This window comes from Panulirus ornatus, chromosome 57 (assembly GCF_036320965.1).
Source record: "Panulirus ornatus isolate Po-2019 chromosome 57, ASM3632096v1, whole genome shotgun sequence".
NCBI lineage: Eukaryota > Metazoa > Arthropoda > Malacostraca > Decapoda > Palinuridae > Panulirus > Panulirus ornatus.
The window spans coordinates 5,311,883-5,327,025 of record NC_092280.1 but is presented as its reverse complement, the minus strand read 5'-3'; the positions used below and the strand labels follow the sequence as shown (position 1 = coordinate 5,327,025).

The following is a 15,143-nucleotide window of genomic DNA, read 5'->3' as shown; positions in this document are numbered from 1 at the left end:
GTTTTTTGTTGGCTTCTAGTACTAAAAGATATTTAACCAATTAGCCCTTTTCAGTGTTACAGCTGAAATCTCATTTGTCTTCACTTCAAAAACAAATCATGGCGACAAATGCAAAACCTCAAACAATAGGTGTTGCTTTTCTTTTTCCTGACTAAACAAGACAGCTCCATGCCATTACCTGTCTGCCTGTACTGTTGCCCTTTAATTTTTCAGTTAGAGGGTTTCGAGTATATGATTAAACTACAGGATGAGAGGAAGGTAAATGGTCCCAATCACCTAACCACTCACACTCCTTCCCTAATATCACCCATATGTCTTTTCTATTTCATTTGTAGTAGTAGGTGGCAGGGAGGCAACAATATGGCAAATACTAATGTATGGGTGTTGGAAGAAGTGAAAGCTGTGTGGTGAACCATCAACACAGATGTCATTTTTCCCTAGCCTAGCCCAGTCTGCTGTCTATCTCTACCTCATTTACTTGTACATTGCTAGAACTCAATACATAAATACACACTTTCTCTAACTTTTGCTTATCACACAACAAAACAACATGCGATTCTTTCTCTTAATTCCTAAGGTTCCTTTATCCCTAAGGACATGCAAGTATTTTCTGCATGCTGCAAGTGACAGCTGGAAACCCACATTTCCTCACCCTGTCACTTTCTAAAAGAGGGAACATAAGGAGCCAGGCAAGGAATGCTCCTCAAAGGCTCAGACTGGTGTTTGAAGGTGTGTGATGTCTTTGGGGAGGGGGAAAAAAAAATGCTAAATTTGGCTTCATTATCACAAGTGCTGAGACTTAATGAGTCCTCTTATCAAGTGTCGTCTAAAACAATTCAGGAACGTTTGAGATTGAAAACTCACATTAGCAAGGATGTACTGATCAGATACATCTACCTTCAGACAAATATCAATGGAAAATCCAACCTTGTCAAGGTTAAAAGAAAATGTAAAAAGATTTATAGAGTACAAATGGAGAAACAATTATCTAGAATTCTATTCCAATAAACTGCAGCAAAGAACTGGGAGTAATCTAACCATGGTTAGTAACCCCAAACAATATAGCAAACCTAAAGGTCAGACAGTAAGGTTAAGATGTACATATGTATTAGTATACAAATGCATTATTTCATCTTTAGGGTTTCAATTGGAGATCAGTAATGTAAGTAATCTGATCAAATTCCAAGATGAGTTAGCAAAGCCAGTGATCAGAAACAAGTTCTGGACATACGTACGGACAGACATATGGATGCATAATTGGGCTCATTCTTCACAAATTCATTTGTTCTTATCCTGAAGTTCATCCATGCAGAATTTCAGACCTATATATGATTAGCAGTTACAGAGAATTAAATGAGTGAACTCCACATACATACAGAAATATGGGTGTGTGTGTTTGTGACAAATGTGTAAGGTTTTCTACTTCGTAAGTGGCATAAAAACTTGAGGAAAAATATAATTCATATGATTTTGGGGGTAATATGCAACCACAATAAACGTCTGTAGGTAGGTCAAAGATGCATCCACCATTCAAAATAGTAAACTTTGTCATATTTTAATGCATCCATTCAAAAACCTGAATAACACATGCCTAAGCCATACAAGCATATAAATTCTAATATTCACCTGTATTGCTAATCATACCTTTGATAACTGTGAACTTTTGTACTTAACTTGAAATCAAAACTTTCCACACAAAATTTTGCTTACTTAATCGTACACAACCAACATGAAAACATCTGTAGTCTGATTACAAGCTGGGAACGACTTTTGACAGTCACTAATATTAAATCAGTACAAATTAGCTGTGGTATAAAGACTTTTCTACAAATATAAACAAATGACAAAACTTGAACCTAAAGACCTATATGAAAGGTAACAAAGACCCCACAGCGTATAATTGCAAACAAAACCAGCTAAGAAGAAGCACCATTAACTGAGTACCCTCATTCAGGATCAAAAACTCCCCCTTAGAAAATCGAGACAAATTTACCCTTTTCAAATGTACTATATACACACACCTTCCAGTCTGAAATCCTAACTGCAATAAATAGCCTTCTATACAAACCAGAGAAATTCTTGAGGGCCTTTTCAATTCACTTTAGCATGTAATTTTACAGACTGGTTTTAATTTCCATCAAAAACATATTCATAAATGTAACATTCATGTAAATTTTCATCTCTTTAAATGAGCACCTTTCCACAACTTACCTGTGAATAAAAGTTTCATTCATGCATGCTCTTACAATTCTAAATCCTCCTTGTTCCTTGACTTCTTTTGTTCAGTAATCCTTTTCATGAAATCCATGCTTACAATTCTAAATCCTCCTTGTTCCTTGACTTCTTTTGTTCAGTAATCCTTTTCATGAAATACATGCTCTTACAATTCTAAATCTTCCTTGTACCTTGATGTCATTCTATTGTTCAGTAATCCTTTTCATAAAATACATCCTACTTTACCAAGTAGGTTATTCCACCTTTCTCCAGTCTATTTCTTATAATTTCTTTAAAAACAGTTTATGCAAGTATACATGGGTGAAAGGGGTTGATGACCATAGGGCATCTTTGGATTATGTGCTGAGCAGCAATGCAGGATTGAGATAAATTAACTGGCTGCAGAGGAGAAGGTATTATGAGAAGCAATGTTTATGTGACCTTGTGAAATGTGGGGCATGTACATGGTACAATGACATCAAGAAAGGAAGGAACCATAGGGGCTTAAATGAGCCATTGGGTGGGTGATGGGAAAAGAATGGTCACTAACTCTGCAAAAATGGATATTTTTGATGGTAAAGGACTTCTGGCAGTGTTGTATGGATGTGACATCTGGAACCTAGATGATAAAGTGCAGGAATGGGTTGATATGTAGCTTGGCAGGAACAAAATCATTTCCATTACCGAATGACTGAACATGCTGACAATAAATTCTCATGATTGTGACTAACCTGTCAGGAGATGAAGAACGTTTCCGTGTGGGAGATGTAGTCTTGTTGGGAGAATTTGTCCTTGAAGCAGGACTAAAGGCAGCATTGGTCTGAGGAGTAGTTAATGATGCTACAGCTTTACTGCGCAATCTAGCCTCTTGCTGTTCTCTGCGGATTTCTTCAACCTTTGTTTCCAAAGCCTCCAATTTAACCTGAAGCAAAATTCATATGCCTTTAATGAAAATTTTGAGTAAATTACCTTCACATGAATTTAAGAAATGTTGGACAGGTAAACATAGATGGCAGTCATCTTTTTTATATTGTACATTCAACTGAAATCTTTCTGGCTCATCATGCTATGGACAATGACACCTTCAAGTGCCACTCAAAAAACATTAAAAATTCATAATACACACACACACACACAAAAAAAAAAAAACTATGCAGTCACCACCTGAACCAGTGTTGATAGTAGTTGGTAGGCAGCAACGACCCAGGAGGCATATTACCAGTAACTACCCACCTGGGTATCAGGAGGGTTAGTGATTGCTGCATAGTGAACCAGCACTTCATTGTCATGGCGCACTCCTCTGACCTAGGCAACTGTCTTTTCTTTCTGCCTCACCTACGAAAGGACTGCTGGCATTGTCTACAAACATATCATATATCTCTCCCTGTCACACAAAACACTTGACAACACTTAACTTGCACAGCTCATTCTTTGTAACTAGATATTCCTGTAGCGAAAGCTATGTGTTAGCCCTACCTTTTGGCATAATGGTAGGAGCAATGAATTGTAGTAGTAGGTAGAAACATTTAGGTAGGGCTATTATGGAGAGGTAGAAGTAGGTAGGAACATTATGTTGTAGCAGTCATTAGGAGTCTCTACAAGCACTGTGCTAGACTGGCCCTCTGCCAGTGGTCTTTTAAGGGTGAGGCACTAAAGGATATGAAGTGGCAGTAGAGTTCACTACTTATGGAGACTTGCCAAGGCCATCCCATTGAGGGAGCTCCTACAGGGAACAGGTATGAGACATAGATAGATAGATAGATAGATAGATAGATAGATAGACCTAAACCAAGAAAATGAGACACAAGAACCAAATTGGCTTCAAGCATACATAAAAGTAAATCCATGGAAGCACTGCAAGAGTTAGGGGTAAACCAAAGTGTTTCACTTAAAACTGAGTTTCAGAACTTGATTGAAAAAATAAAATCTCTTACCACTGATTGAAAAACATAATCTCTTATCATAATATGCCAACTTCTTTTAATATCCAAGGGTTATCTGTACAAAAATATCAGTAAAGAAGAAAGTAGCTGGTTGGAGGAAAACTGCATGTTAAAAGCTACAAACAGATGCTTCTGTCTATTATATCTACATCTCTGATGCCTGTTCCCGAATGAAATTCCCTTTAAGTAGGGTGTAACCATGGCAATATTCTCCATAACTAGTGAAACTCCAATGCTGCTTCTAAGCATTTTGTGCTTCACCCATAACAGGCCACTGGCAGAGGGCAATAGCACAGTTCCTACTGACTACTGCCACCATAGTGTTCCTACTTACTACTACCTAATGCTTGTGCCTCAATGTTCCTACCTACTACTACCTAATGCTTGTGCCTCAATGTTCCTACCAACTACTAGTCTATTGCACCTATCATTTTGCCAAAAAGGCATATAGTGCTCACCGGAAGGAAATCTAGTTAAAAAGAATGAGCTGTGTGAGTTAAGTATTGTCAAATATTATGTATGACAAGGAGAAACTGTACATTTGTGAACAGATGCCTCTCCTCAGATATCAAAAAATTGGATTGCAACTTAAAGGATGGAACAGACGATGATAAAACAGTATTTCCAACTCTTTTCTAAGCCATCTGAATATAGGTCCCCTAAAGATACAACTACAGTACTATATAAGGATCTTTTTTCCTGTGGGCATATAATGAGCTGACACAAAATACAGTTTGGGGGGAAAGAAAAACGGAAACACTTCACAAAAGGAAATAAGCACTCTAAATAACCGAGGTGAACAATGAAAATACAGCTAGCAGTCAGTCACATGTAAATGCTTAACTTTCATATTTGTATACTGTTTCCTGTGTAAAAGAAGGAAGTACCAAGAACACAAATAAAAGGCTTCATTCAGTTAAATCTATTCTCTACCTGTCATGTGCAAAGTAATGAAACCACAGCCCCCAATCCTTAACCGAGCCCTACAGACCTTTCTTTGCCTTCCCCCAGCTGCTTTATATGAAGCACACTGTCAGTATGTTCATCCTTGTATAGTGTCACTCCAATTAAATCAATGCTACATATACCCTTCACCTTCTGCAAGTTCAGCCACCAAGCACTGAAAATATGTTTCATTTCATCCTTCCATCTCCAATTTGGTCTTCCCCTTTCCCTTGTTCCCTTCAATTCTAACACATATATCCTCTTTTGTCAACCTCTCTTCACTCATTCTCTCCATATGTCCAAACATTTCAGCACACCTGCTTCAGCTCTCTCAACCATATTCATTACAATACCTTTCTCTCACCCTTATATTACTTACTCAACCAACCCTCCTAACTCCACATTTATCCTCAAACATTTCATGAATTTGTTATGCTGTTTTTGGACCTGTTCAATTTTTTTAAGCATTTGTTCATAAGTCATTCTTCTATTATACTACATATAACAATAAATACAAACTTTTCTTATGCATCTGTTCATGAATTATTATTCTTTTATAATAAACTACATTGTCTTGTGGAGGCGAAGGTGAAGATCTGTAGAGGTTTTCAGAAAAGACGAGAGAATGTTGGGGTGAAGAGAGTGGTGAGAGTGAGCAAGCTTGGAAAGGAGACTTGTGTGAGGAAGTACCAGGAGAATTGAGTGCAGAATGGAAAAAGGTGAAAGCAAAGGACATAAGGGGAGTGGGGGAGGAATGGGATGTATTTGGGGAAGCAGTGATGGCTTGTGCAAAAGATGCTTGTGGCATGAGAAAAGTGGGAGGAAGGCAGATTAGAAAGGGTAGTGAGTGGTGGGATTAAGAAATAAGGTCATTAGTGAAAGAGAAGAGAGAGGCATTTGCACAGTATTTGCAAGAGGTCAAGAGAAAGGTGCAAGAGGTGAAAGAGAGGGCAAATGTGAGTTGGGGTGAGAGTATTGTTAAATTTTAGGGAGAATAAAAAGATATTTTGGAAGGAGGTAAATAAAGTGCGTAAGATGAGAACAAATGGGAACACTGGTAATGGGGGCAAATGGGGAGGTAATAACAAGTAGTGGTGAAGTGAGAGGGAGTGAGTATTTTGAAAGTTTGATGATGGACTGGCAGATATAGGAAGTTTTGGTCGAAGTGGTGTGCCAAGTGAGAGGGTCAGGGAGAATGATTTGGTAAATAGAGTAGTAGTAGTGAAAGCACTGCGGAAGATGAAAGGCAGCGAGTTTGGACGGTATTGCTGTGGAATTTATTAAAAAATGGGATGACTGTGTTGTTGACTGGTTGGTGAAGATATTCAATGTATGTATGGTTCATGGTGAAGTGCCTGAGGGTTGGTAGAATGCAAGCATAGTGCCACTGTACAAAGGCAAAGGGGATAAAGGTGAGTGTTCAAGTTACAGAGTATTCCTGGGAAATTTTATGGGAGGGTATTTATTGAGAGGGTGAAGGCATATACAAAGCATCAGACTGAGGAAGAACAGTGTGGTTTCAGAAGTGATAGAGGATGTATGGATCAGGTGTTTACTTTGAAGAATGTATGCGAGAAACATACAGAAAAAACAAATGGATTTGTACGTAGCGTTTATGGATCTGGAGAAGGCATATGATAAAGTTGATAGAGATGCTAGAAGCAGTGAAAAGGATTTATCAAGTATGGAAGGCATGTGTACAAGTAGGAAGAGAAGAAAGTGATTGGTTCCCAGTGGGGCCTAAATGTGGGAAGGGAGCTATGGTTTCAACACATTACACATGACAGCTAGAGAATGAATGTGGCCTTGTTGTCTTTTCCTAGCGCTAACTCGCTACACGTGGGGGGTGGAGGGTGCCATTTCATGTGTGGAGGCAGGAATGGATGAAAGAAGCATGTATGAATATGTTTCTCCCCCCCCCCCCCCCCCCCATACTATTCGCTATTTCCCGCGATAGCGAGGTAGCGTTAAGAACAGAGGACTGGGCCTTTGAGGGAATATCCTCACCTGGCCCTCTTCTCTGTTCCTTCTTTTGAAAAAAAAAAAACGAGAGGGGAGGATTTCCAGCCCCCCGCTCCCTTCCCTTTTAGTCGCCTTCTACAACACGCAGGGAATACGTGGGAAGTATTCTTTCTCCCCTATCCCCAGGGAATATATGAATATGTATGAATATGTACCTGGGTATATATGTATATGTCTGTGTATGTATACGTTGAAATGTATAGGTATGTATATGTGCGTGTGTGGGCATTTATGTTTATAAATGTGTGTGTGGGTGGGTTGGGCCATTCTTTCACTGTGCTACCTCGCTAAACAACGAAAATACAGATGAATCTATCATACAGAAAATAGCATCAATTAAAATGAGTTTGGAAAATTCTGCATAAACCACCAAACTACATAAATGTGGAATATCAAACTCAAGAAAAGAACATGGGAAAAATATAAAATTTTTCAACATAAGCATAAATTAAACCCAAATGTTTAACCAAATCCATTTTTTTAAATCTATTCAAAGATTGTACTTACCTTCTTCCTAGTATAAAGTCTGAGTATAGAAGCAGCTACATCCTCAATGCTTTCTTGAGTGACTCGTAAAATCAGGTACCATGGAGGATGTTCTGGTAGAGACACTTTCAGCAACCGAGCAGCAAGCCAAATACAGGCACAGGCAATTGTTTCTGGACTATACCGTACAAATACATCTGTCCGCAAAGCATCATTCATATAGTTCCTGTGGAAGAAAGACAACATGCTGGGGGGATATGTAGCCTGCTAGAGGCTCAAGTAGTTGATGGCTACCAGGCACAATTAACAATTAATGCAGTGATGCTGCATATATTTTGAGTTACATAATGACACCTTATCAATTTACCCTTCCTCTAGGTAAATGTTCTATGGTTGTTTCCTTTAGGAGGATATACAAACCAAAAACAATGATTGTACAAAAGACAGTGAAGATGCGATGATGGCCACTGGTGCGCTCTTCCTCCTCCACCTGCCCAACCTGACCATTCTCATCACCTCCACCTCATCCCTTTCCTTTCTTTGTTGCTGGTGGCTACGACAAAGGCTGGCTGTCCCTGCTTTCTGTCCTTCATATGAGTGGTACCGTGACACCTGCAAAGAGAGCTTAGTGCATGGCATTCCACCCAAACTAACGCTGCACCACTATGTCCATCGCATGATCAGTTCTGCCGGCACAGCCACTTTCACCACTTTCACTAACAAATTAAATTTCAAGTCATTTATGTAAATGTTTCCATAATGTTGATATAGCTCCATAATTACTGAATGATTATTCTGATGTTTAAAGGTAAAGCAATTATTACGCACTTTTCACTTCACGAGAAACATTTCTTGTCCATGAGCCATCAGCATGCAATCCTGAAAAACTTTCAGCCATTTGTTACTTATTACCTACAGGAAAGAAATTCGCTTTTAAACTAACTGAAAGTACTTTTGTTTTACCAAAAAAATATACGTGTCAGTTACTGAGCAACATCTTGATGCTAACAGTTACCACTTCATTGGACTATGTTTTTACTACTGAATTATTACATTCACAAATTATGGCTGGAGCAAGGCTTGAGGAACTACACAAAAAGCCAAGCTGCTGTGTGTGGTAGCTGTAGGCCAGGCAGGCACTTTCTGGAGAGCCTAAGAGGGAGTTGCTGGGGAGCCAACTCTGCCTGCCAGAGGTACCCAGCAGACACCACGGCGCCACCACACACGACTGAAGGGGAGCCCAGTGACAAGGGCCCAGCCAGACTACGCGCCACTTGCCAGCCACGCTACCAGAGGGGAAGGTGGTGGTGGTAGTGGAGCTGAAGGTCAAGGTTGTTGTGGTGGTGGTGATGATGGAGGGCGCAGGGGCAGTGCTGGCCTCATCCAACACTACTTACCTTGCCCCACCTTCCTCTGAGATGGAACAAAACCTTATATTAATACTATGCAATCAAAACATCTTTTGAGTAATTAGCACCTCATCTGGTAATCATACAAAAGCACTAAATCTGAAATCCAATTCTCCAATTTCATTCAAAACGAAACCTCTCACTGATTCACAATATATACATATATATATATATGTATATATATTCCTATGAGTCCACGGGGAAAATGAAACACAAAAAGTTTCGTGTTTCATTTTCCCAGTGGACTCATAGGAATATCTTGATCACGCGCAAAATTGTGATCCTTTCAAACATATATATAAATGTATCCTAATCATTCTGCATACCATTCTTAAAAATAATATATATATATATATACCTTTTATCAAATATCTGTAAAATCTTAAAACTCAACAACTGCTTCACATATCTTAAAGAGGAAGAAAAATAGGAGTATCTGTTTTCTCTACAGTGCCTGGTACCACATACTGAGCCATCAACTTTGTGCAAACTGATAAAGAAATGCAAATTTCTGATTACTAAACTTTGAAATATACACATATCTATATGAAAACACTATTAACTAAAAATAATTACTTATGTCATACTGTGAATCACTCAAACTGACAGCAACGACTGAGAACCTCCCGATCCAAAATGTATCCACGAATTGCCCTACAGTTTTCAAAGTTAAGTAATATATATCAAATGTTCTGAAAATTAAGTATTATAGTCATTGCCTCAACTCTGGACAACAGACTCAAGGAAAATCTTTAAAGGGAGTCACCTTTAAAGGCTTTCCAGAGAGAGAAAAAAGGAGATAACATAAACCTTTCATTGCTACTTAGGTACACTAAAAAATTATCCACCGAGTTTGAAAGTTGTCTGAAGAGGAGGCAATTCTAAAATACAGCATTCAAAATAACTAAAATTAAACTTGGGTGCTGGGCACAATTCATATCCTTAACTGGAAATACATGTGAGTTCTTCTGCTGGCCCCATATTGTGGGACCATATGATCATGATGTTCAGGTGAAGCCAAGCACTGGGCAGAGTAAACTGCCACAGGTGAAGATAGTACACCCTAATTATGATAAGCAGTACTGCTTGTCACTTTGCATTGAATAAGTGAATAATAAAGGTGGGAGGAGCTCCTAAAGGACGGAAGCAGAAAAATGCTACCCTTACGGCATTTCTTTGTGGGCTGAAGAGAGCAGTGGGAAGTGATTTCTTTCTTTCTTTTTTTCTTCTACTATAAGATAGGACTTTTTTGTGTGTGTGCAAACACACAAAACAACAAAGTGTAACATTTTCCAAGAAAAAATAGTAAAGATGTGCCTGGACTGAGCTAAACTAAATGCAAGTGTAAGGACAATGGCAACTTAGTCAAGAACAGATTCAATGAACATGCAAATTGCAAAGGAAGAAGTAGCGATTTGTAAAGAAAGTAGAGAAAATGAAAAAAATTAGTTTCACATTGATATGGGTAAGAACCAGAACAATTGTTAACAACAGGATGTGATGAACTGAAATGGCATGAACCAGTGAGAACTGTACTGAACACTAACTTTTTTATCAATATCTGCTTTGCAGTTTTGTTCGCTGATGCAGTGTCATGTATTTCATGGACTATTTCAAAATGGGGATAAAATTAGGAATTTCTGATCATGCAGTACACAGAATGAGACTGCCCTTGATTTGGAGATGTACAAACAAAATGATAGTGATATATAAGACTAAAGGTAACAAACAGATGTCATACATTAAAAGGTAAAGAGATATGAAACAAAGACTGAGTATCACCTTTGCAGAATGTGATGAAAGAAGATAAAATGTGGAGAAAGGCAGGGGATCAAAATAATATACTGTATGTAAGGTAAGTCAATAAAAGCCCTTCCCAAAAGAGCTGAATAACTAATAATGCAGCACTGACGAGTCTCAAAATCCTTCTTCCTTGGCTCTTAAATATTTACATTTGATGCCACTTTATACACTATATGGAATTCTTGCGTGCTGAATTAGTCTTTCTTCCCTGTAATAAAGTTCTTTGTTCTCTCAAGCTCTACTGCCTGTTCCTGAAGCTAATGCTCTAATATGGGAAACAGCAAGCATGAAAAAACTTTTTATTCCTTTATTGATGCCATGCATGTATTTTCAAATATCCTCAACTTCTACCTTCTAAAACTTATATTTCAAAATTTTTCAGCATTCCCAGATGTTCCTTCTGTTCCAATCCTTAATTTTACTTTACATTTCTGAGTTCTCTTCAATTGTTAATTCCAGCCTGTTTAGGTGGTGACATCAGAATTCAATGTTGCTTCTTATACATATAGTGAATATTCTTATCATCAGTTTTCACTTCTTATAGAGATTTCATATTCCTATAATCATTTCCTATCTATGATTTGATTTTTTCGATGTACTCGTCAAACTCTTTTTTGACCTTTTGTTTAAGGTAACTCAGGTTTTTCTTGTTTTTACAATTAATTTCTTCCTAATGGATGTTTACAATGAGTCATCATTACAATGTTCATAATTCTACAACTTGTTTGTTCAGTTTTAATCAATGAACTCGTAAATCATAATCTATTTATACATAGGCATTCCCTGCTTAATGCAAGATATACATGAAATAAGAAAGAGGGGAAGGTGAGTAGTGGTGATGGTGGGTCTGCAACTTGGAGGTGGTCACTATGGCTGCTTGTTTATAGATAGCAGTGGAGGTGAATGTAAGTCTGTTGTTTGCTGATCCACATAGCCCTGATGGCAGATTCAGTTATTAAACTGCAGACGCTTGTGTTTGAGTCTGCGAGTAAGTGAATGGGGAAAACTGAGTAAATGTGAATAAAAGCAAGGTTGTTAGGTTTAGCAATGAAGAAAGAACGAATATTTGGAGAGTTAATTTAACTGAAGAGACCTTGGAGAATGTGGAGTGTTCTGGACACCTGTAAGTGGATATGGCAGCAAATGGAACCATGAGAGCTCAAGTGAACCATAAGGAGGTTGAGGGGCAGAGATCTTGGGCACATTGAGGATGAATGGTGTTGTATGGTTGCGAAGAGTGATTCTTAAAGAAAACTGTAGAGAAAATGTTGGATGTGTTGGAAATGAAACATTTAGGAACAATAAGTGGTGTTAGCAAGGGTGATAAAATAAGATATGATAGGTTGTGTTCCGCAATTATTTGGACGTATGGAGTGGATGAATTTGAAAAAATACATCTCAGAAATGGTGGGAACAAGGGAAAGGTAAAAACAAAGGAGGATGTGGAGGGATGGAATGAAATGCAAGGGACAGAGCAAATTGAAGCAACGTGGTTTACAGGGTATGACATGCTATCATTGGGTTGAACCAGGGTACATGACGGAGGAATGAGAATCCACATAAAGGTCTCTGGGGTCTGGTTGTGGATAAGGGTGTTTGGTTTTGGTGTACTGTATGACAGCAAGAGAGTGAATAAGTCATTTCTAAACTAATGTTCCAGGCACTACATTCCAACCATGAGAAGTGGGAAACATGACTTGGAGGGGAAGGTTTAGTACTGGAATGGAAACGGGAGCAAGTTAAATGTAAAGTGGAATCATCAGCTTCAAAGTAAATAGGGTTAAAGACTGGGGAAAGATCATTAAGTGAAACAGATTTTCATATAATAAAAGTCCTCCTTATATTTTCACTTTACATGAAGTTGTCATCTAGTGACACCAAGCATCCATTCCTTTCATACCACTTCCAGATGCAAACTGTCTTCTCTGCAACTGATCCCAAAGCAATTTTAAGCATCTGAAATATCCCTAGCTCCAATTACTTCCTTCTAGTTATATCCACCTCATCTGTGATCTCTCTTTCCTTATACCTTCTACTTCCCACAGTATATTTTCTTGGCCAGCCTATCGTCTACTAAACATACATCAGACAACACCGCATCATGTGTCCTCCGTATCGAGCTGCACTTCATCAATATACCACCTTACCAAGGTGTAGACACTTACATTCACGTGCACAGAGTTCCTACCTTCCTTATAGACTATCTTCATGTGTCTTTCAAATAACTTCACATAATACAACCTTCTCATATCTGTACACATAACCCAATTATAATCCTAATTCCAAATATACAAAGTACATTATCAATCTCTGCTGCTCTTATTTTTTATACCCATCCTGACCTTATCCACTTAGGTTTCATCAGTGTTGGGGTGAACACTCCTTAGAGGAAGTTTCTTGCATACCCTACACATTAATTTTTCCATTCATCAGAACTTTCTGTGCACCCAAATTCTTATCCCTTAAAAAAGTCTGATTTCAACTTCTGCTTTCCCATTGCCATTCTTAATAAATCTCACTCCCCAAAAATCAAATTCATTCACAGGTTCCAGTTATTATTTACCATACTTGATCACCGTTTCATGCATTGACAAAGTAGTGCCAGGAAAGACAAAGAAAGATCCATCCAATCTCATACACATATATACACATATACAAACATACACATAAATTTATTGGCTGATAACCACATGGTTATCAGCAAATACCAGATTATGCACACCCACATGACCTCTTGCAATATACATACACATATCAATACTTGCTTGCCTTTATCATAACCATTCCCAGCACCACCCCACCCCACAGACAACAGCTTCATCACCCCCTACAACAGCGAGGTGGCACAAGGAAACAAGAATGGCCACATCCGCTCACACCCATGCAGAGCTGTCATGAGTAATGCACCAAAACCACAGCTCCCTATCCACATCCAGGCCCTACAGACATATCCATGGTTTACCTGAGACATTTCACATGTCCACTGACAGCACGTCAACCCCAGTAAACCACAATGTTCCAATTCAATCTATTCCGTGCACACCTTTCATGCTCCTGCATCTTCACGCCCTGATCACTCAAAATCTTATTCACTCAAATCTTTACACTCCAATTTGGTCTCCTACTTTTCCCTGCTCCCTCCACTCCTAATAAATATATATCTTCTTTGTTAACCCTTCCCCACTCACTCTCTCCACATGTCCAAACCATTTCAACACACCCTCTTCAGCTCTCTCAACCACTCTTTTTATTACCATACATCTCTATTACCCTCTCATTACTTATTTGATCAAACTACCGTACACTACATGCTGTCCTCAAACATTTCATTTTCTATGATGAGTAAAACTTGAATATTTCTGTGTACCTTATATTATTTGAGGCAAGTAAATTTTAGAATCATCTATTTTCAACATCTGTTGAGAAATTCACAAAACATACTTTTTCATGAACAAATCCCTACCATAAGCCATGGAACGATGTTCTGTATAAGGAACATATTAAATCTGAACACATCAAGGAAGATACTGAAAAATGAAGTATTGGAAAATGCTGTGAAGCATACCACTTAAGGGATGTCTAATGAAAATTTTTGAAAGTTCCATATAGAAACTAGCATCTACGGAACCCCTCAATTCCTCTAAAGATAAATCTATGCAAGTAGAGTGACTCCTCTACACATAATCACATCACATTTCGTGCCTCTATTTCAAAGCTTCCCACCAATCCTGGATGGTTGCCAAGTTAGCATTATATAATAATTTCTTCCCAAGGTAAATCATCCTCTAGCCATGTCAACATCTTAATCTTAATTTTTTCTTTTTAAGAAGGAACTAGAGCAGCTTTTAGCGAGATCTATATAACCAGACAGATGGTCCTGAATTAAATGAGGATGATGATCTGTCATTGGATTGTACCAAGTGATTTTATGAATGATGACTTCCGCCATTCAAAGTTGACCATAATAAGGCAGAAGGTATTTCTAAATGTGGAGGCACTATTGCCAACATCTGCCAGACCTTGAAAATATTGTGCTGACTGGTGCAGCAAGTAAATTTAGAAACTTTTAGAATTGTATTACAAAAAAAATTATCAACGAATGCTGACATATCTACACATTACAAGAGATAGCAGTGAACAAAATATACCACTCAAGTTTTTATTGTTTTATGAATATCTCTGAAATGTAAAGATTATGTAGAGTTTTCACAAAATTGTAAAAATGTGAAGACTCTCAGGGCTGGAGAGGCCTAACTGAGGTGGTAAGGCATTACTACTATACCGGGATAAATTGTAAAAATGCATGGTACGACCACACACA

The 15,143-nt window shown here is 38.2% G+C and overlaps 1 protein-coding gene across 2 annotated transcripts in view; it reads right to left on the bottom strand.

Moving 5' to 3' along the window:
• Positions 1-15,143, bottom strand: part of LOC139766122 (cyclin-L1) — a 73,574-nt gene that overhangs the window by 8,489 nt on the left and 49,942 nt on the right. For both annotated transcript variants that reach the window (XM_071694345.1, XM_071694346.1), the window contains 2 exons: positions 7,632-7,836; positions 2,946-3,136 (listed from right to left, as the gene is read on the bottom strand). In XM_071694345.1, the coding sequence (XP_071550446.1) occupies positions 2,946-3,136; positions 7,632-7,836 (396 nt within the window). The remainder of the gene's footprint in view (positions 1-2,945; positions 3,137-7,631; positions 7,837-15,143) is intronic.